We start from the raw sequence: 21,179 nt of genomic DNA on the forward strand, positions 1-21,179 counted from the left end.
CACTTAGTAAGGGACAAGAGTGAGCGCTCAGGAAACAAAAGTACCGGGGGGAAAGTTTGAGACACGCAATGTCGTGTGCACTGGGTTAACACGATAGCAGAACCCCCCACCTGTATTGGCAGAACTAGTAAGCGCGCAGTCCTGTTTTACCGATATTTTATATTTAATCGACGTTTAATCAGCATTTCTTGGTTGCGTCACTGTAAGTTACGCGTTATTTTTTGGTTCAAATACATAAACTTCAAACGTCGACTGCAATTTAATCGATATTTATTCAGCAACATAATACGTGAAATATCACTGCAATTGGCTTCCAAGGTCGGACAAAATACAAATGTAGCAGTCGCTAGTCTGTCCCTCGCTGCTTGCAATTGCTTTTTTTTCTCTCTCTCTGTCTCTCGTGCGGCTCGCTACAACACATTCGAAGAGCAGAGAACTTTGTCGTTCCGTCTGGAGATAGGCGTAAACAGGTGTTCGGTGGTGGTGATGGTACGATGCTAGATGCGGAAGGGGGTATAGTGCTTGCTGGTTGCACCGCCTGCGCAGCCTGGCCTACTGTTTTGCCGTAATTGTGACGGTACTGCTGCCGTTAGCTCCAAGGGCAAGAAGACATGAACGCAGCCGCAATACTGGGCATGCAGCCTATCCCTTGACGCGCTTTTGTTTTCCTTTCTGGGAACAAGTTTGCCTGAGTGTGGGTCAATACAATGCAGTGTATGGCGTGCCCAAGGGCATTCGCCTCTCCCGCATCATTTTTAAAGCCTGCAAGACTCGCGTTGGACGTGTAGTTTCAGCCAAGGACGAGAAAGGTCGGCGATGGGAGTCCCCTGGTATCGGCACCACGCAGAGGGTGCTTTCGTGGCTCGCGGGGTGAATCATGAGAACAGGTTGCCAGGAGCGTATCGAGGCCAGTGCCCGATTTCGCCGAAGCAGCCGCATTAAAGTTTGCCTCCCCCCATTATCTTTCGCTTTTCGTAGCGCGTTTGGTCCTGTGCTATATCGTAGCGGAGTCCCACGGCCTCGCCCTTGGCAAAGTCCGAGCTGCCCTATTATGTACTGCGCTGTAAGTGCAAGTCGAAAGCACCTCGCGCGTGGCCGGCATGCATATACCGTACACAACATATACCTCAGCACTGAGAAAGCGGTGTCCACGCAACAACCCCCAGCGTTCGTCCACCAAGACTGTGCACTGCTCTCGATTTCTGCCGGGGCGTGCATACGTGATGAATTCATGTAAACGACACCCATAACGACGACCTTGTCGGCCGGCCTCGCATTACGACCAAGGTGGCTCTCGAACAACGCCGAGTGGACGCCATCGCTGCTGCGGAGACGAACTCGTGGCAGAAGCGCGCGCTGCACCGCCCCCCTGCTTGGATTCTGATTTATGGGGCCATTTTGAAAAGGCGAGCGCCCTGGCGCCGTCGGCGAAGATGCGGCCGAGAAGGCCGTGCGCCAGATTCGTACGTTGGTGCGCTGTTGCATCTGCGCCGTCCGTAATTGCCCTTGGCGCGCCCGGCGCGATGGCGACGCTGCCACTGCTGCTGCTGCCTCAGTTCTGCTGCGTCTGGAATACAAACGAGCCTCTTAATTCGCGCGCCGCCTCCCGCCTGCTTCCTCCGTTGTCCGAGAAAAAAAAACCCTTCCGCTTGTCGCTGCTGCAGCGCGCACTTTCTTCGCATGTGGGCGAGAGTGAATCGTGACGGAGGAAAAGCGGATGACCGACTTTTTTTTCCCCCATCTGCATCGCATCTCGCCCTGCTGGAATCCTACCGCCCGCGTGCGCGCGCACGCGAACATGAGCATATCGTTTGCCCCGAGGATCCCCCGATAGAACATAGAACTTATACGCGCCCCGCGCTTGTGGCCCCCGTGTGGGACGTTGCTGGCCGATCTCTTTAACTGCTCGAATAACAGGAGCGCTCATAAACCAACCGCCGCCGTGGCACGCGCATCGTCTTCTAAATTTCAAGTCGCCCCACGACACCAATTGTAGGAGAGGCAAAAAAAAAAAAAAAAAGACGCCTTTTTTAGCTTCGCTTTGCCCTTCTTCGTCAACCTTCAAAATAGTGTGTATTTACTCGCGGTTTGGTCATCTCGAGCCATACGACCTGGGGCTTCAGAAACGTCCTGTGCAGTTGTTCAAGTTGACCGAATTACGACCCACGAACCGACTCGACCAGTCCTCACATCGGCGTCGTTCCTTGCGCAAGAATTATCATTACGCATGCGCGCGCGCCCGCAAGCTGGCGATGGCTGAGGGCGAGCGAGATGAGCGCTTTAACACGGCGCGCGCTAGTTTCCACCGCTCCGCGGGGGAGATTAAAAAAAAAAAAAAGAAAGCGGGTTTTGCGAAGTCTCGTTTTATAGTCCTCCAAGGCCGTATGTAAATTAGGAGCGGTGAACTAACCATCCTTTGGCAGCTGTGAGCGCCGCGCGTTTCCTCGTGAAATGAGATAACGCTTCGGCAGTGCGCGGCCGCGCGTATAGTCGTAGTACGTCTTGTGGGAAAAGGGACTTTAAATGCCTCGGGCCGTTCCCAGCTCTAACGTTCGTGTGCCGGGCCTTGGCCGGCGCTGCTGTCCGGCCCACCCAGGGTGCTGCTGCGCTCTGCGGATGTGTTGCTGTACGGCGCCTTCGGTGCGCGGTCATCCCCGAGCGAACGCGTCCGGGCTTTTACTGCTCGGTCGTTTGCCTTGCCCACCTTTCGCTTTGTTGAGCTCGACGGAACCGGCGGAGTGTAGCGAGGCTGCGTCCGTTGATTTACTACATCGGCCGCGGTCTCTCCGAAGAGAGCGGGAAGTTTTATTTCTTCGCTATCCGTGTGCCGTTCCCCCCATCCTGCGGTGGACGCGTTTGAGGCAGTTGTTATCCGACCCTGTTCATTAAAAACAAAAACTATGGGAAGGTGAGCGTGCGCTGATAAGGTTCGCGTGTACTTCAGCTTTTTGAAATGCGCGGTCTTCTCAAGTGGGAGTCGTGCACTGGCGCGTGGGGCGGTGGTTTCGGTTTCTGCCGACGTCATCTCGCATCTGCCCTTCTGGTTCCGAAGCGACGGCTGTCATCTGTCTCGTATGCTTGCACATGTCGGGCCTTGCTTTTTGGTAATCTGAAAATTTGCGTCGTGACGGTATGCAGGGAGAACGTAATATCGTGCTTAGGCCCAGGATGCGCCATATAAAGCACCCTTACGTTGCCAGTGAGCGTACGCTATCGCCAGGCGATCATCACCATAATAATAATCATCATCACCATCACCCTACTCACGTCCACTGCGGGACGAAGGCCTTTCCCATTGACCTCCAACCGCTCCTTTCCTGCGCTGCTCGAGTGCACCATTTTCCCCCGACTTTATTTATTTCATCCCTCCATCGGGATGAAATAAATAAATTCTTCTAGACTCATCTCTTGGTATCCACTCTGTTACCCTAATTTTCCACCAGTTGTCGGTTCGTCTCATTGCATGACCAGCCCAAGTCCATTTCTTGCACTGGTTGTATATTTTAGGGGCGAAGCGCCTTAGGGGCTGGGGCTGTTGGCGTCTCCTGTCGTCGTCGCAATGGTCGTCTCATGTAGTCACGCTACTAAAGCACCGGGAAACTCGTTTACGCCTCGCGTTAGAGAGCTTTGGGCTTCAAAGCAAGAGACTTTTACAGCAAAGCTGTATACCTCTACCCCCAACGGCTTCATCGCCGTTAACAAAAACGCCAAGGCGCCAAGAATATACTTATACACTGCATGCTTCGCCCCTCCACAGCTTTTACGTTAGTGAAAATGACCGGTTTTTTTTTTTTTTTTGAGTGACAGATGAAGCTATAACTTCATTATTTGGGAGTGCTTGCCGAGTGCTCTCCAACCCACTCCTATTCTGCGCCGGATTTCCCTTTCGTGGTTGGGGTCAGCACTAACCATCTGTCCGAGGTACACATTCTTTTACTTTTAGCGTTTCGTTTCCCTAGCTGAGGAGGTCGCTTTCAGCATCCTATACCCATGCGTACATGACGGCGAAAACAAACGAACAAAAAAGAAACGCTCGCTATATGTGATCGTTCCTGCATCCCTACCGTCATCCTTCCGTAGTGCTGAAAATTCAGGCGCGTACCAACTGCACCCAAGTTTGGCCTTTACTTACTCGTTGTTGCCCAAAGAAAATTTCCCAGAATTCAGGGCGGGTTGTCAGCGATGCTTATCATTGCTCTGTCTGCTTCCCTTACCCACGCTAGGACCTCTGGTATTCCTGCCTTAATAAAAGTTTCTCGGTCAGTCTCCGCGGCAAAGTTGTCCCGTTATTCGTTGTCCCGTTACCAGGCATCACATCGCGCGAAGTCATAACGTGTAGCTCCTATGAAAATTTCTGCCATGTCATTTCATTTCGATACCTTAAAGGTCCCCGGAGGGACATTACACAAGGGGTGGTGTTACAAAAACTTACAAAAAAGCCATGAGTCAGCTTTAAATATGGCTTGTGACACTGCGTACATTTTCATGGACGGGTGATTGCTCCAATCTGGTGAAGGAAGCCATTTCAGTCTTTTGCTGCATTAGTTGGTCTATTGAGCCACGCAGGCATGTACTGTGTATACGTGCGCATACCTTTTTTGTGCAATTTGCCATCCGGGAGTGTTCAAGACATCGCGCATGCTTTCCGTATTGCCGCCCCCTTTGCTTCTTGTTATTTGGCTAATATGTTACCACGAGCACAATGTCCATTCTAAACACCTGCGCGAATAATATACCCGAAATTTGGCATCCTTTTATTTCGAGAAAAATTGCCGCGAACACCTGAAAATGCGCAGGAAAAAAAATAATCACGTCGAACGCCTTAGGTGCCGCAAATGTCTTCGGGGCCTCGTCCAAATCCGCCTCACGTGTGCACTGCTGCGTAAGAGGTACTTTGCGCGTGATCTATATTAGTATACACTGTGTCTATTAAGCGTTATTGCATGCGCACCCGTTCAAACTGTTTCTCTCCTCTGCCCCCGCAGCCGCAGAACCTGCTGCTGACGTCGTCCTTCCCCCAGGGAGACATATTGCTCTGCGACTTCGGCATCTCGCGAGTCATCGGCAAGGGTACCGAGATCCGCGAGATCGTCGGCACTCCGGATTACGTCGGTGAGTCGGCTCTGCAGTGGCCAGCAGTATTTACGCCAGGGCCCCCCGTCAAAAAGGGCGCCGCACGAGGAAAGGCGCACCGCCGCGGCCTTGCGATAAACGAGCCGACGCCTTCTGGCAGCGGCAGCAGCTTAGCGCTGTCGTGGCCGCGGCAACTGTGCGAGCGGGCAAACAGCGCAGCTGGGTTCCTTGATACGGACAAGGGCACGTGTCTCGGTCCGAGTAATGGCCGCGGCCGGTCCCACTGGCAGGGAACGGGCGCACCGTGCCTACCGATCGTCGACATGCCGTCGCCGCGCGGTGCCCGGTGCCAGGCGACATTATTTAGGGTTGGGCAAATAAGTAGAATAACACAGGGAGGTTGGTGACAACCGACGTCCCGATACAAAGGGAGGGCCTGTACTCATCATCATCATAATCATCATTCGCCCTTGTGGTGCACGGTCGGCGTAATAGTGCAACAGAATTCGCTACGCGCCTATACCACTGTGGCCTTATACTGGATCTGGTCTTGGGGCCGTATTCTCCGGAGCGCCGGAACTTTTCCGGAGGGGTCAAATTCTGATGCAGTCTAACACAATTTCGCGCAAAAACATCACGGATAACTGCGCGCAGAGCCAGCCAGTCACAAAAGACCGTGTCAGAATTCAACCACTCCTCAAATGTGCCGGCGCCGGCGGCTCATTTGGAGAATATGGCCCATGAAGGAAAAGAAAGGGCTTCTTCATTTGATCATCATCAGCAGCAGCCTGTCTGCGCCCACTACAGTGCAAATGACTCTCCTATACAACTCCAATTATCCCGGTCCTGTGCTAACTGCGACCAATTTATCCCCGTAAACTTCTTGATCTCATCTGCCCGTCTAACTTTCTGCCGCCCCCTACCACGTTTGCCTTCTCTAAGGATCCACTCTGTTACCCTTAATGACCAACGGCTATTACCTTCGCATTACATGCCCTGTCCACGTCCATTTCTTCTTAATTTCTACAAGTATGTCTTTAACACGCGTTTGTTCCCTGACCCGCTCCGCTCTCTTCTTGTCCCTTAACCTTACACCTATCATCTTCCGTTCCATTGCTCGCTGAGTCATCCTCAATTTAAGTTGAACCCTCTTAGTGAGCCTCCAAGTTTCTGCCCCGTCGGTGAGTACCGGTAAGATGTAGCTGGTATACACTTTCCTTTTGAGGAACAATGGTATACGGTGCCATTCATTATCTGAGAATGCCTGTCAAATGCACTCAACCCCATTCTTATCCTTCTAATTATCTCTGCCTTATGGTTGGGTCCGGGGTCACTACTTGGCCTAAGTAGATATATTCGCTTACCACTTCCACTGCCTCACCACCCATCTCAAACCGCTGTGCTCTCCCGAGATTATTAAGCATTACTTTAGTTTTCTGCATGTTGATTTTCAGGTCCACGTTTCTGCTCTGTTTGTCCAGTGCGGTAATTGTGCTTTGCAATTCGTCCCCAGAGTTACTTAGCGTTACCGAGTTCATTTAGCTGGACACAAGAATATCACGGACCGCATCGTAACAACTCCAACGTTCGGTGACGATCACGTCTTTCCAGCTGGTTAGTTCAGCAGGTCTCGACAAGAGGTTTCGCATGTCTAAGAGGAAGTAGGAAGAACGTGACGCCGTTACAGCACACTGAGGTGCGACAACATGAGCGCTCAAACTGGCCGAGTAAGCTCTCGAGCTCTGTCCAGAAATGCACTGGCGATCTACTTGCCGAGTTCCGGAGTTTCCGGCCAGAATTCAACGTCCAAAAGGTTTTGCAGACGACACGAGAGTTTTAAACGATAGTCAAGTAAGAATACACAGAACAGCTGTGGTTTCCCTACGGGGTTTCCCTACGGGGTTTCCCTACGCGGGGAGACAGGCGCGCATGCGCAGTAGGGCACCGCCGTTTTCATGTTGCGCAAACTGCACGCTCCCGCTTGAAGGTGCCTGGGCTCCGTTTGCGCCGCTGTGCCACAATTGCAACGACCGTCGCGCCGTTTCCGCAGGCGACTCCGTGGCGCCATTTGAGAATCGTGTCGGGTCATGACCGCTGCTCCGCCCTGGCTCCCAATAATTCGGTTAGCGTTTTGTAACGACTGGAGCAGAACGGAGTGGATAGAAAACAACGCTTAACCACTTGTGACCGCGTGTGTCCCTCTCGTTGTCCGCGGCTCGTCTACTCTGTGGCGCCGTCCACAAAGGCTGTGGCGTACGTGTCAGTCTCAGTCGGCTGGTGGTGGCGTCCGCCTTGCATCGGAACCAAACCGGCGGCACGTGGCGCGATGTTTCGAAAGGCTCTTCTTCATCTGGTTTTTTTCGCCTTGTTTCTGACGCGTGCGCGTTTGATCACACTCGCGTCTTGGGTTTCGCGGCCGGCGCTTATTATTTATTGCCTCGCGCCGAACGACGACGCCGGCATGTTTACGGCGCGGTGTGGTGGCGCCGGGCGTTCGGACCGCGTGTGCGTCGTTGCCGTCACGCGCACGTCTCCCGGCGTTTTCGTCGTTGTCGGCTGCTGGCAGTGACTGGCCTCCTCCCCCTTCCGCGCCCCCAGCCTGCGCACCCGGCTTGTGCAAATGGGTGCGGATACGTTAAGCGTGGGCTTTACTGCCATCACGGCGTTTCTTGCTCATATCTTTGCACGGTGGCGTTCGCTATCGCTTTTTCACTTTGAGTCAGCGTAGCGTGAGATGGAGAGATGATATGGGGGGCGGGGGATAGGCCAGTGAGTGAGGAAATACGTTCTTATCATTGTTGGCGAATCTTTCTGGTCAAAACGTGGAGGAAAATCGCAGTACGTTGATGAGTTTGCAATTATAATGACGAACGCATTTTTTTTTTATTACTCGGCACGCCTTCGTCTCGCACTGGTTTGTTCTTCTAGCGTGCCCTGGAGGGAGGCGCTTTGTGGTCTCAGTCCATATGCGTCGCGGTGCGCGTGCCAGCGCGGACGGACGGCGGTGCTCGCCCACCACAGCCAGGAGCAACGGGCTCGCGTGGGCTGCGCACAGGCACCGATTTCGGCGGCGATAGAGGAGCCTTTAATTGAGCAGTCTCAAGGGCTAGCAGCGCACAGGAGGGCGTGTGCCGCCGTTCTACCGCTCTACGTTCCCCTTGATCGCCCCTGTCCGCGCCGTGTTGGTGACGGACTCCGGCGCGGTATGCGGCTACGCGGCCCACTCGGGACCTTGGCGTGGCGTCGCTCCTGCCCGCCTGTTGACGGTCGCGAGGCAGCCTGAGGACGACGCGTTGAGTGTGACGCAATACAGCCACGCCTCCTTCCTTGTCTCGCGTGTACGTAGCAGGCGACAAGAGAGAGAACAGGCATTGTCGCCCTGTCGTCGCGGCGTCGACTACTCAGCTGTCGCTGACGTTCCGTAACGCTGGCGCCTCTTCGCTAAAAGGAACGGAAGCCCGCCGCACGAAAGGTCTCATTCTCATCATGGGTGCTGGCGCGTGCAGCTGCCAAGTCGCAGTAAAGGAGTTAGAAGTAACGAAGTGGGGGACCTGACACGAAAAGCTGTGAAATCGCTATAGCCTGTGTATCATAAGGTGTCCCTGCCGTAAAAGTGATGTGGCAAAGGAAACCAATGAATTTCGCACAAAGTGTTTTGATACAGCTATGTAGCAAAGTTTAACAAGCAGCTGCAAATGTGTGGGCAGTTGGTCTAACGTAGTTGTCTAACCTCACAACTTTGACAAAAGTGTGTTGCAAAACAACATCGTGAAAGGGGGGCAGGGGTTTGTCCTAGGGCGAAAGATGCAAAGGAAGCAACGAAAAGCGGTTACGGGAGTTGTACATGTAGCACCCACTTATGTGAATTGAATACATATATTTGACTGCTCATCACAGTTAAATTTAGCTGTGGCGGCCGACAAATCAAAGTATGGGGGACCTGACACTACGACACGGGGCCCAGCCCATACGGGTGCATTAACAGCTGCGCCTTACCGACCGGCGGTGTCTGTTTGATTGGCGGCGGGAGCGGTTGTGTCGCGTTCGACGGCACACTGCACTCTGATACATCCCCCCCGCGTTTCCGCGAACGCTGCTGTGCCCGACCCTCAGTGGTCGACCGCCGACATCTCTCTCTCTCTCCATCCTTTTCCGTTCCTCAGCTGCTGCCGCGCCGCTCCGTTTTCGCGGCGCTGTGGAGCGCTCTCCACCCTCTCCGGCGCCTTGGCCTTACCGGCTGCAGCAGCCACGCGCCGCGCTCCCTCTCCCCGGGTTTCTGCTTGCGGACGCATTCTGTTTGCGGACACTTCCCCATGCGGGCACCCTCCCTGGGAATGCATGAGGGGGGGGTGCCTGGGTGACTGCAGGGTCTTTGTAAAAAAACAAAAGCAGCTGGAGCTCAATGTGTTTGCATTGAGTGAACTTTGATGTGCAAGCATGAAAGTGTGTGGCAAAAATAGAAAGAGAAAGAAAAGGAGCTATTAAGTGCAACAACCAACCATTTCGTAAGGGCCACAATTGATTGCTGAAGGTGGTTCATAATTGCTACAGCCTACTGAAATAAGCAGCTACCAGTGACATGCCTGGCTGCTTTCGCCATCACTCAGCAGCGCAGCCACAGTTTATTTAGGTATTTATATATCACTCACTCACTCACTCACTCACGTGCGCGTGCGCACGCACGCACGCGCACACACGCACGCACGCACGCACGCACACACACACACACACACACACACACACACACACACACACACACACACACACACACACACCAGAGAGAGAGAGAGAGAGAGAGAGAGAGAGAGAGAGAGAGAGAGAGAGAGAGAGAGAGAGAGAGAGAGAGAGAGAGAGTTGATAAAACATTACAATTAGGTGATTGTGATGATAGCGTGGCCTTGCTGTTGGGGCAGTGCAAACAAAATGAACTCTAGGTGGTTCGCTTTCTGCTGCGTGTGTTAGCATGTAAAAAGAGAGTGGCAGGAGAGTATTTGTAAACATAATGCTGTTTTCAGTGTTGATAGTACAGTTAAGCAGGACCTGTTTCCAGCTTAAAGCTTGTGGAACAAACAAAAAAGAAAGAGTTGGGCAGCATAGAGTATGTCCTCTCGCAGAAATCAACACTACTGAACAGAGCCAACAAACTGGTAACAGAGAACAAACAGAACAGTTGTTATATTATAGCTTTTGCCTTGCCTTCAGTTTTTATTGGCAGGCATAGACATATGTGTACTGTGATAGGACGTTGGCCTGGTTTTTCTTTTTAAGTTTTTTGCAAAGGTCTGAGCAGTCGCAGATTGTCTGTGGGCTTTTTTATTTGCCAATGTTAATGCCTGGCATCGCTGTATTACTGCTGGCATGTACTATGTTTCTGCTGTATCAGTAGTCTGTGATATGCTGTATTAATTAGTGCCAGTGAAAAATGACTGACCTGTAGTGTTTTTGTTCCCTGCAGCTCCAGAGATCCTGCAGTACGAGCCTATTTCACTTGAAACAGATATCTGGTAAGTTGCCGATATCGGCCCTTTGTTAAAAAGTTACTTTGGGACAAGCTGCAGCTGCTGTTGTTAAAAATGCGAATTCCTTTTTTTGTGTGTGGAAACTTGCCCTATCTTGGCAATTCCCGCTAGAATTGGTCGCCTTACACTTACCCATTAATTCACTAATGTATTACACATGGCCATTACACATGGCCATTCCCCTGTCTGGCTTAGTTGGTAGAGCGACTGCCCCAGATAGGTGGTGGTCCCGGGTTCAAAGCTTGGACCAGGATGAAGGTTTCTTCAACTGCGCAGGTTTTCTGAGAAGTATGTCGAGGTTTCCTTTAAAGCCATACACCTGCTTTTTGGTCGGTTGTAAACTTTTACATTCAGAAACTTTTACTTTTAGATTTTTCATATAGACTGGTCCTTCAAAATTACCTTGCTTCCGCGTTTAGGAGGCAGAGGCACTTTCTAACACCTGTCACAAAGGGAAGTTTGTTCAGGTAAAGAATGATTGTGTTCGCACCACAGGTTCGAGAATGGAGTTGTTCGCATCAAAGGCACATGGGTCTAAGCCAGCAAGTAAAGTTATGCAGCTCAAGCATTTAGGCGCACCAGCCAGTCGAAAAACTCGCGAGTTTTTATCTATTGTTGTTGTTCAGAAATCAAACCAGGGTTCATAGCGGTCCTTGAAAACCTTGTGAAAAAAACCCTTGATTTTGGAAATGCCATTTTCGAGGCCTTGAAAGACACTTTATTTTTTAGACGTCCTGGACAGTTCTTGAATTTTATACGCTCAGCTTGGCTTAGCCAATTTTACTGAGTGTCTGGCCACGTTCAACAGCTAATCCGAGCCAGTCTAATCCCGTGTGCGTTCCTTTCGCTTGTAGCTTTGTTGGCTGCTGCAGTCTGCCCACTAGCCCTTGCCATGCCCTGACTATGTGGCTGTCAATACGTTTCACTGGTTGTAAACAAGCTTCAAGTTGTCTGATATGGCACAGAATTTCAATTTTCAGCGGGCCTGGCCGGATTATGACAGTTATAAGCACTGGTTAGTTCCGAACCCTGTGTTCTCTCGTCGTGCTGAGTGCAGGTCTTTGAGCTTTGGCATGAAATGTCCGCTGTGGGAAAGTCAGCACTTGGGACACGTGCCAACTCTTGTGTCCTGAGTCGACCACGACATAATATGCAGCGTTACAGCGCACATAGATTTCTAGAGAACGTCAAATGTGAACTAAGTTCACAGCATAGAATTGGTACCAAGTTTACTCAGAGGAACAGAAGAAGGAAGCTGAATAGTTAACATATTCGAAGAGAAGCCTTATTGAAGAGGAAATTGAGAGCAACAGACACAAGAATAAGAAATTCGAAAAGATGACTGCTGACGTCACAACAGCTGGTGACAATTATGCTCAAAAAGCTGATGCAGGTCATGACTTCAGATGCAATGTGAAATCAGTCTTTCAAAAACTGCAAAAGAAAACGTACAAGCGGTCCAAGCATTTGATTGTGCTATTGCTCAAAAACTTACACACTCTCTTGAGATACTTTCTTGTGTGTGCCTCGAGGTAGTGTGTGATTGAAGGCAAGGTTAATGTTAATTTCATTTTTTTTTTTATGTCTCAAATAAAATGAACGATTTTGTTGTTGAAGAAGTCATTTGCTGTCCAAGCTACTAAACACATTGCTTGAAGTCTCTGAAATTTTTATGTTGGGCATTGAAAGACCTTAAAAACCTTGAAATTTTTTTCTTCATAGCTGCTATGAACCCTGGTCAAAGTACCAGCCCACTATGGCCTGGCAGTATCCAAAACAAATAACTCTGGCAAAGGAACTTAGACAACACCCTGTGCCACTGTATTTGAATTAATTGTAGTGGTCTTGTCTTGTCAATGTTTTTCAGGTGAAAGTCGTAAGTGCCGCATTGTGCAAAAAAGTGTTGTTGTTTGTTGTTGTTGTCCAGTCAAGGAAATGACCGCCACAGTAAAGAGTAAACAAAACACATTTGTGATCCGATGGGAATGGGATTTGAACCAGGGTGTGCATAGTAGCAGACCAGTGCTCTACCAGTTGTACCATCTCCTCACATTGCGAGCGCAGAACGAAAGTTGTTGTCGTTGTTGTTCCTTTCTTCGTAGCACATACTTGCGCAGGAGATTGGCCGGGAATGAAGAGCTTTGAGGAGGTGCTAATTTGTTCGCTTCAAAAAATTCACGGTGCCGTGAATTTGAAAAGTAAAGAACAGTGCATGCCGCAGAACACCTTAACGTCGCGGCACACGAGTACAAATGGTGCACACCAGCCGTGCAGAACCCTGATTCTAGAAAGAGAGAGAGAGAGAGAGAGTAAACTTTATTAAAGGAAAGGAGCCAAGTGGTCGGTTTCCTCAGTCCAGGACCCAGGGCCGTAGCCAGAAATTTTTTTCGGGGGGAAGCGGGGTATGGATTTTGGGAAGGGGGTAGTTTTGCTGAAAGCAACAGTAAGTATTGCTTACGTGCTGCCTGAAAAATATTTCGGGAGGGGTTCGAACCCCCAAACCCCCCCTCTGGGTACGGCCGTGCCAGGGCCCCATTGGACCGTCCAGCCGTCTCAGCCCAGTGGAAGCTGTGGCGTGTACCAGTCTGCTTGCTAACGTGATTCATGCCGTAAGACGAAGAAACAAAACTAAAAAAAATACCATAAACACAGTGTAGCAGAGAAGAAGCCGGCAAAGTATTTTGTGCCAAAAGAGAAAGAAGCAACTGCGATGAAATACGACACAAATACGATGTAGCAGTGAAGATGTTAATAATAAGTCTCGCCAGGCTTTCGCCCTCGTAGCATGTAAGCAGACTTGTGTTCCCTGAGGAATTTTAATGTTAGGTTTCTGGATGTGTTGTGGGTTCTAATGCGACTGTGTTGTTGCGGCTGAAACTTTTAATTCGCCGTTGGCCCTGTTTTGCGAGCTCCGTATCAGTGAGGACGGCCTTTTCACTGTATGCCATGTCGCCTGGTTTGTTCTGTGCAGGAGCCTAGGTGTCCTGACCTACGTGCTGCTGTCTGGCCACTCGCCCTTTGGAGGGGACACAAAGCAGGAGACCTTCTGCAACATCACCAACGGCAGCCTGGACTTCCCTGAGGAACTCTTCGGAGATGTGTCAAGCTCTGCCAAAGACTTCATGAGCCGTCTCATTGTCCGCGATGCAAGGTGAGTTCTTTCTCAACATCAATGCATATTTACGTTTGTTCCAAGCCATAAAAAAGAGAACTGAAAAATTCGGAATTAATCCTTCTCGCGATAGAATTGCAAGAACGTAGGCAAAAGAGGATTGATGACGGATTCATTTAGATACGCACAAACACCCGCAAACTTTCCCTTACAAACATGTTGAAGTGTTACAGTGCAAACGGACGAAGGACGTAGAAGAATGCACAAGGCAGGTGCTGACTCTAAGTCACCATAACATTTCAACATCAGTACCCACAAACTCTCCCAACTATCCCTTTTGTTGCAATACATCCTTACAAACATCTATCGTTGGGAGTGAAGTTGTGGTCTTTCTCTCTTGGAGGGCCAGTGGAGGTGGTTCCATGACCGGCTTTATAGATAGCGACCTGTTCATGCAACCAGCGCCTACGGGAACCCGCTAGCCAAGAAATTGCTGGGTAGGGATGGCATGTGCTGTCAGGTGACACTAAACTTAGTCCTGAACTTCGCCAGCTTTGTTTCACTCGTGGAGTGACCTGCTACTGATCGCATAAAATGTAGTGGTTGTGGCAGTCGTACCAACTGTATAGATCAGAACTTAGTACATACTGGTCAGTCAGGATCCGGTTCTTAGCTATATAACTGTCAATGTACAAAATAAACAGCACTGGTGCCACACTCGTCTGCTTTGTTGTTAGCGTATTTTATTCTTCAGCATTTTTGTTCATTAAAACCTCGTGCGTACAGAATCATCTCAAAGGTCTTGCAAAAATTATGTTGTCAGTCTGGTTTCTAAATCTTTGATGTCAGCGTGTGCCTCAAATCTGAATGTGACCGTCTGCTGGGTTCCAGGCCACGCTGGGATTGCTGGCAATCAGTTGGCTGATGAAAGGGCCGCTGCTGCTGGACTCGGAAACACTCTAGACATAGCAGCAGTACCCTACACTGACCTCAAGCCACTCATCAGACAACACCTATGTAAAACATGGCAAACACACTGGAGTGAACAGTCAGACAACAAACTACATGTAATAAAGCCACACTTGGGACGATACACAACTGACTCACACAACAGACACACCGAAGTGACCTTGGCAAGGTTACGGATAGGCCGCTCACTTGTAACACACTCCCACCTGCTCACTGGATCGCCAAGACCCATGTGCAGCGGGTGTGGAGAGGCCCTATCCGTAATCCACATGCTTATCCAATGCAAGGCACTTGACACAACACGACGCAAACACTTCCCACAACTATACAGACAACACATTCCACTACACCCATCATACCTTTTGGGAGACGAGCCCATGTTTTCCATCAAGCGTGTTTGTAAGTTTTTCACTGATGTCAAGTTTTTACATCTCATTTCTTACCATGCATCATGACAACCTGGCCCTTTACACCAGTCATCTTCATTACCTTGAGTTTTACTTCATTTATTTTTACTGAAATGGTTTACTTTTACATTCATGTCACTCTAATGAACTAACCATCCTTTGGCGCTCTTTGGCCTCGGTTGGCCTTGCGCCATAAAAATCTTAACATCATCATCATCACTGGTGCCACATTTGTCGGCTTTGTTAGCGTATTTTATTCTTGAGAATTTTTGTTCATTCAAACTTTCAGAACATTTCTCAGGTTTCTTTTTGTGTTCAGCTTTGTCAGCCCACGTGTAAAATTTTGCAGGTAGCCTCATGAATTTGCCTGGAAGCAGCTCCAACAGGGCCATTTTTCTGTGTGGCAGCCCCACCATTTTTACACAAAACAGAGCATTTTTTTGTTAGTGAAAGGAACACTAGAAACACCAACATCTTCAACTGCTGTAGCTCCTACACTGGAATGGGAGCAGCACTCGCAGTAGCTCACTCGAGTTGGCTCGCAGGCCCAGAAGTGACAAGTTGGGTATGACAGCCAACCCCTGCAAGTGCATGTGACAGGAATTCTCTTCAGCCACTGGTTACATAACGAAGCGGTGGGGAACTCGTGCAAGGAAGCAGCTCCTTTTGCCTTGCAGCTGCTGGTATTGAACAGCGGTACACAACAAAAAACCATTGCGCACAATAATGTGCTCACTAAAAGTACAGTACAAAAAAAAAATAAACTATTTATTTAAACGTGCAGTCAAGCACACAACATGCGTGCATGGCCCCATGGTGAAGCGGCCAAGACTTAAGGTCAGTGACTCAAAGAAATGATTGAAAGAAAAAATGGTGGCAGTCTGGGCAAGTGGGCATAGTCAACGAATAGCAGACGAAAAAGAAACAGCTTGTTTGGCTTTTTTTGGTTCTTTCTGACACCTGCCTGCTTGCACTGCATTCGTTACTTACGCAAACAAAACACACCGGGATCGCCAAGCATGGGCAGGTCGTTATCTGTAAAGCCGGTTGTGTGTATCTATTGCTTACCCATAGCCACCGAAAAAGTATAACCAGTATTTTAAATCTGCCACAGGGAAGCCTCCTGGGTTGCCTTTTACAACTTCTCTTTACCAAGCAAACAAACAGTACTTTAACATACAAAGCAGTTTGTGTGGAAAGCATCTGGACTGTGGACAGTCCCCGTACCAGCTAAAATGCAATTCCATTTCACCATTTAGGTACAGCATTTTCCGGTTCTGGAAAGAGCGTATAATCCTTCCATACGCTTCCATATTGCTTATTCAAGAGGCACTTGGGCCTGAGAAAGTATGGCACATCATCTATTTATATTGGCTGTGGAAAGAAGGAACAAAAGTGCACTGATACTACCATGCTGCTTAAAAGCACAGTGGACTTCAAACGCTGCGACAGAGCTGGCCCGATATGATAAGGATACAAAGATATTGGGGACATTATTTTTCGTACTGCATAAGTCTGTGAACAGTTTAAAGTCTGAAATTATCCTTCTCTATCACTGAGCCTCTCTTTCTAGCTATCACTAGATTTTCTTCCAGAATGTGTTTGAAGAACTCATATCTGCTCAGTAGTGTTGACACAGAACACGATAACGAGCTGCACTCCAGGGCTTGACCACAGAGTTGTGAAAATTCCGAAGAACAGGAGCAGCAGGTGGCCTTTCAAGAAATGATGCACAGTGTTGTCAACGAGAGGATGAATCCAACACACGTTGAGGGGGCACACGTGGAAAGGTCTTTTACACTGACTTGCATGCATTGCAACTGCGTCAACGCTGACAAATTCTGATCCTGAAGTATCGGCACTGAAACCCTGCCTACTCAGTCTCGGTCAACTCTGCCATCACTGGTCAGGGCTTTTTTGCTAACCTCTGCTAACCCCTGGCAAAATTATCATTTTTTAGTGTGCAGCATAAGTTGTGCAGCCCACCTGTTGCGCAGCTAGCTCGAGCGGGTATAGCACTCCTTACTATTATGTAAAACTGGTTCTGTATCAGTTCAATTGACACAGCACACCTCTTTACACAGAGAGCTTTGATGTTCTCCAGTAGTGCCACTTCAGCATGTGGGAAGTGACCAGCCTTTGTTCCGCGGAGGGCTCGGCGCGTCTTGCCTTTAGCTTCTTGTGATTTCTCCAGTAGCACGTGCAAAATTCATCGATAGCAACGCGTGTATCGGTGGCATAGTTTCTGAGCTGCACAATATATAGTAAAATAATTTCTGGCTTGTGGCACTAGTGTGCTGAATCATGGCCTCATGGATTCAGGAACTGTGTGCCAGGCAGTGTCTGATTTGCAGCATAGCACTGGGAGGCAGTCTCATGATGTCGCACATGAATGGGGTCCTTGCACTGCAGTCTTGGCCTCTAAATGCAACTCTCACTTTCAGCAGGTGCAAGTGTAGTAGCAGGAACACTGATACTACGCAGTGTGAATCTGCAAGGGAATTGCAGAGTTCTGGTGTGAGGAGCATTCTTTATAGCCGTCATATTGTGGGCACTTCAAAGGCACACGAGAGACTATCACCAAAGCTTCTAGGAAAGGCAAAATGTTGCGAACTGCTCCAGACATTGAAAATGTCTTACCAGGAAACTTAGTTCTGCACGAGTGTTAATCTCGGGGGTCTTAGATTGTTGTTGTCCTGCTATGTTGTTGTCAAGGTTAACGAAAAATTTAAGATGTTCTGTGAAAAGAAGAATGCAGGCAGTGCCGTGAGTTTCATTTAGTTCCATCTAAACAGTGTTTTGCTTAGTGCACACATTTTCTCAATCCCTGTGGTAGCAACCATTCTCAACCTCGTCCTTATACTTTTGATTTACTTCTCACACCTCAAGGGTAGGAAACACAGACCGTTTCATCAAGACTCCATGTGACCTAACACACTATTCTTTTTTCATTTCTGCAGCAAGCGGCTCACTGCGAAGGAGTGTCTGAACCATCCCTGGCTGGCCTGTTGCAAGCCCTCCATGGTGCCGTCTCCTCCCAAGGCCATCAGCCAGCCCCTGGCTTCCGGCTCAGCCTTTGGCTCTGCGAGTTCTGAGTCGTCCGCCTCCGAGGACAGTGATGAGGCGCCCAGTTCCAAGCCGGCCCTGCCAAAGTCCACCCCACCGACCCTCCGACCGAGCATCCGTTTTTACCACAACGTTGACGATGACGACGACGATGACGACACCGATCTCATCCAGCCTCCGCCGCTGCCGCTCTCGCCGCCGCCCAAGATCTCTTCCAGCCCCGTGAAGGTGATCCTCAAGGACCGCACTAACGGAGCAGCCCTCGGGGCCAGCCTGCCAAAGAAGACGCAGAGCAGCACCCTGCAGATTGCTGTGCCTCCGCGCTTCAAGCGGCAGAGGACGCAGAGCGCCACGACAGTCACCACGACCGAGCGCAGGGGGGCCTCCATCCGCCACGTCCAGGAGGTCGAGTCGGTCATGGTGGAGCTGGACGGTATCGCGCTCAACGGCAAGCGCCTCATCTTCACGGACGAAATCATCGTCGACGAGCGAGTGGGCATCGTGTACTGAACTGTCCTCGGCCTGTGCGAGCGGAGCCCTCCACAGCCTCCCCCATCCTCCAGCATGTTCTGTAGAATGCGTGTTCTCTCTCCCCCCAGCGACTTGTGACGAGCGAGCTAGGACTGTCGGCGACCTTGGATTAGATTTGGGATGTCGCTTAAGTTATTACCGTGTCCACCCCCCTCCCCCTCCCCCCCACCCCTTTGTTTGTGTGTCTGTCCGCGTGTGGAAGAGCGCTGCACACCTGTGCCGCTGAGGCGGTTGGCATGCTGTGCGAAGTGGTGATCTCTTGGCTGCCGTCAGAGCTTCTAGAACCGGTTTTGCAGTGCCACTGCTGGTGTTTGAGGGTGCCTTGAAGATTGACAGAGCAATGTACAAAGCTGTCTTCCTCCACGCCTGGGTGTACAAACGTGCCTTTACTGAGCTTCTTTCCACTTGGTGTACGCCGATACCATTGCTTGCGGATAGACGTGTACCAAAGTCATGACTGCTGCGTACGTGTAAATAAACGCCCGTTTCCCTTTTCCCCCCGCTTTTTGTTTTATCCCCCCCAGACCAAATGCAGTGTTGAGTATTACATGCAGGGCAGCCCTATGCTGAGTGCATCTCACGTCTGGGTCTCGTGGAAGCAGCCTGATGCCTGCTGTTGACATGTCTGGCCTCAAAAGCCAGTTTTGATTGGACGCGCATGCCTTGTGGCTTTCTGTGAGCTTTCAGTGGTGGGAAGTGTGCTGAACAATCTTGGAGCTTCTAGTCCTCCCGAGTTTAAACAAAAAATGTCTATATGTTTAGTTGCAGTCGTGGTGTTGGTTTAACTCTAGACCTGTAGGCCAAAATATATGCAGTGTTACCTCCCCTTTTCTCTGAATTTTTTTTTTGTTTCCCCTTTACCATTACTCGTCTGTCTCTACAAAGTAGAAATTAGGGAAGCATGATATTTGCTGTTTTGTTTGTGCGGTTGAGGGAATTTCTACTGTTGGGTTTGTATCTCGTACTAAGGGGCAGCTATCTTTGCAGTGTGCGGGCGCTCGAAGACCTTGCCGAGCTTTTGGATTTTTCTGGTGGCTTTTTGTCTCAGCGTGCAATAACCCATCCTCCTTATGATTTTTCCTTCTGTAGAAATTTTATGTTGTGACTGGTATGGTTGTACAATTTATCACTTTGCACAAATATTAGAGAAATCAACAAAAATTCCTACATCGTCAGAAAAAAACCTTGAACCAAGTCAAGTTTGGCGCCATTTTATTACATTATGCTTAACCTTTTTTTTATGCTGCATACTCTGAGACTGGTCAAACTAACTAATAACGAAAAAGTTTTACTTCAGAACATTATCAAAACTCGACCACGGAATAGCACTTCGCACATTTTTCCGCAATTGCTGGCGTTGGCTTGCTGTTGGGGTCAGCTCACTGTATATATGTACATTTCGTCAATTGATAGTGTGAGGTTGAACTGTGTTTTCTTGCGCTTTGCCTCTGCAAAAACATTCATACCTTTTTGTAGGCAAGGTAAAAGGGAGGTCTGCGACAGATGGCGAGTTGTCGCCAATAAGTGGAGGCCATTGTTCAGTTTTTTTTATTTATTCATTTAAATGAGCCAACAGCTTTTTTTTTTACGCGTGTGTTTGTGTTACTCGCTTTTTGCCGGGCGCGTTGTTATTTGCGTGGAGTTTGTGAACAATCAAAGCTGCGGATGGTTTGTGGAGAAAAGGGAGGGAAAAGAAGCCAAATGAAGAGCGATATATATCCTGAGACAGCAGTCGATCCTGTGATCTACATCTCTGCATATACTGCCATCACCATGTGCCTCTCTTTCTGTAGCGGTGGCTCACAGTGAAACAATAAATGATGCAGCAGCAAAGATTGGATGCGTTTTTATTCGCAGCAGAGCTTTAGCCGTTGCTTTGGCTGCATACACGGTTCTTTATTTTTATTTTTTCAGGTACAGACAAGCTGCGCTGGCGGATTCTGTGTTACAGACGACTCTCGATATTTCGAAGTTGCTTAAAGGGACCCTGCAGCACTTACCATCGACTACTCGTAATGTATTTTGGGGTAGAATCTATTGTCCCAGCAACCTCCTCCCGCAAGAATTATGAAAATCCGTTCACTATCACCGAAACTACGTGCGATGAGAAATCTCGCATAATTATTTCCTCTCAACTCGACCGTGGACAACACGACGCTCTCCCGGAGAAGGGGGTGGCAAGCAGCGCTCTCCTCGGTGGCCTTCGATATATCACACACCGGGGAGTTTTCTCCTTTTCTCCAAAACGTGGAGGGGTATATTTCCAGTCTGGCGCCACAAAAAAGCAGGCATGGCTGCCTGCTCGCAAGCACGCGCTCAGGCTGATAGGGTGTTTTTGAAGCAATAATGTTTGTTGTTGAGTTGTCCCGTTGAAAAGGGAGTATTGAGTTCGTCACTCAAACTCTGCACGCACTCAAAACACAAAAGAAATGCCAAAGCTGTGCATACAGGTTCAGGCATAAAAGAGGTTGGCACACAGTGCCGACGAATACCGGTCGTCAC

General features: G+C 49.5%; 1 protein-coding gene across 4 annotated transcripts in view; it reads left to right on the forward strand.

Moving 5' to 3' along the window:
• The window catches only part of Drak (Death-associated protein kinase related), a 230,290-nt gene extending 209,778 nt beyond the window's left edge, over positions 1-20,512 (forward strand). For all 4 annotated transcript variants that reach the window (XM_077699468.1, XM_077699469.1, XM_077699467.1 and 1 more), the window contains 4 exons: positions 4,986-5,112; positions 10,529-10,577; positions 13,564-13,743; positions 18,041-20,512. In XM_077699468.1, the coding sequence (XP_077555594.1) occupies positions 4,986-5,112; positions 10,529-10,577; positions 13,564-13,743; positions 18,041-18,656 (972 nt within the window). In that variant the 3' untranslated portion in view covers positions 18,657-20,512. The remainder of the gene's footprint in view (positions 1-4,985; positions 5,113-10,528; positions 10,578-13,563; positions 13,744-18,040) is intronic.
• The last annotated feature ends 667 nt before the right edge of the window (positions 20,513-21,179 follow it).

This window comes from Haemaphysalis longicornis, unplaced genomic scaffold, assembly GCF_048455015.1.
Source record: "Haemaphysalis longicornis isolate Haplotype H1 unplaced genomic scaffold, Haemaphysalis longicornis Haplotype H1 scaffold_2, whole genome shotgun sequence".
Classification (NCBI taxonomy): Eukaryota; Metazoa; Arthropoda; class Arachnida; order Ixodida; family Ixodidae; genus Haemaphysalis; species Haemaphysalis longicornis.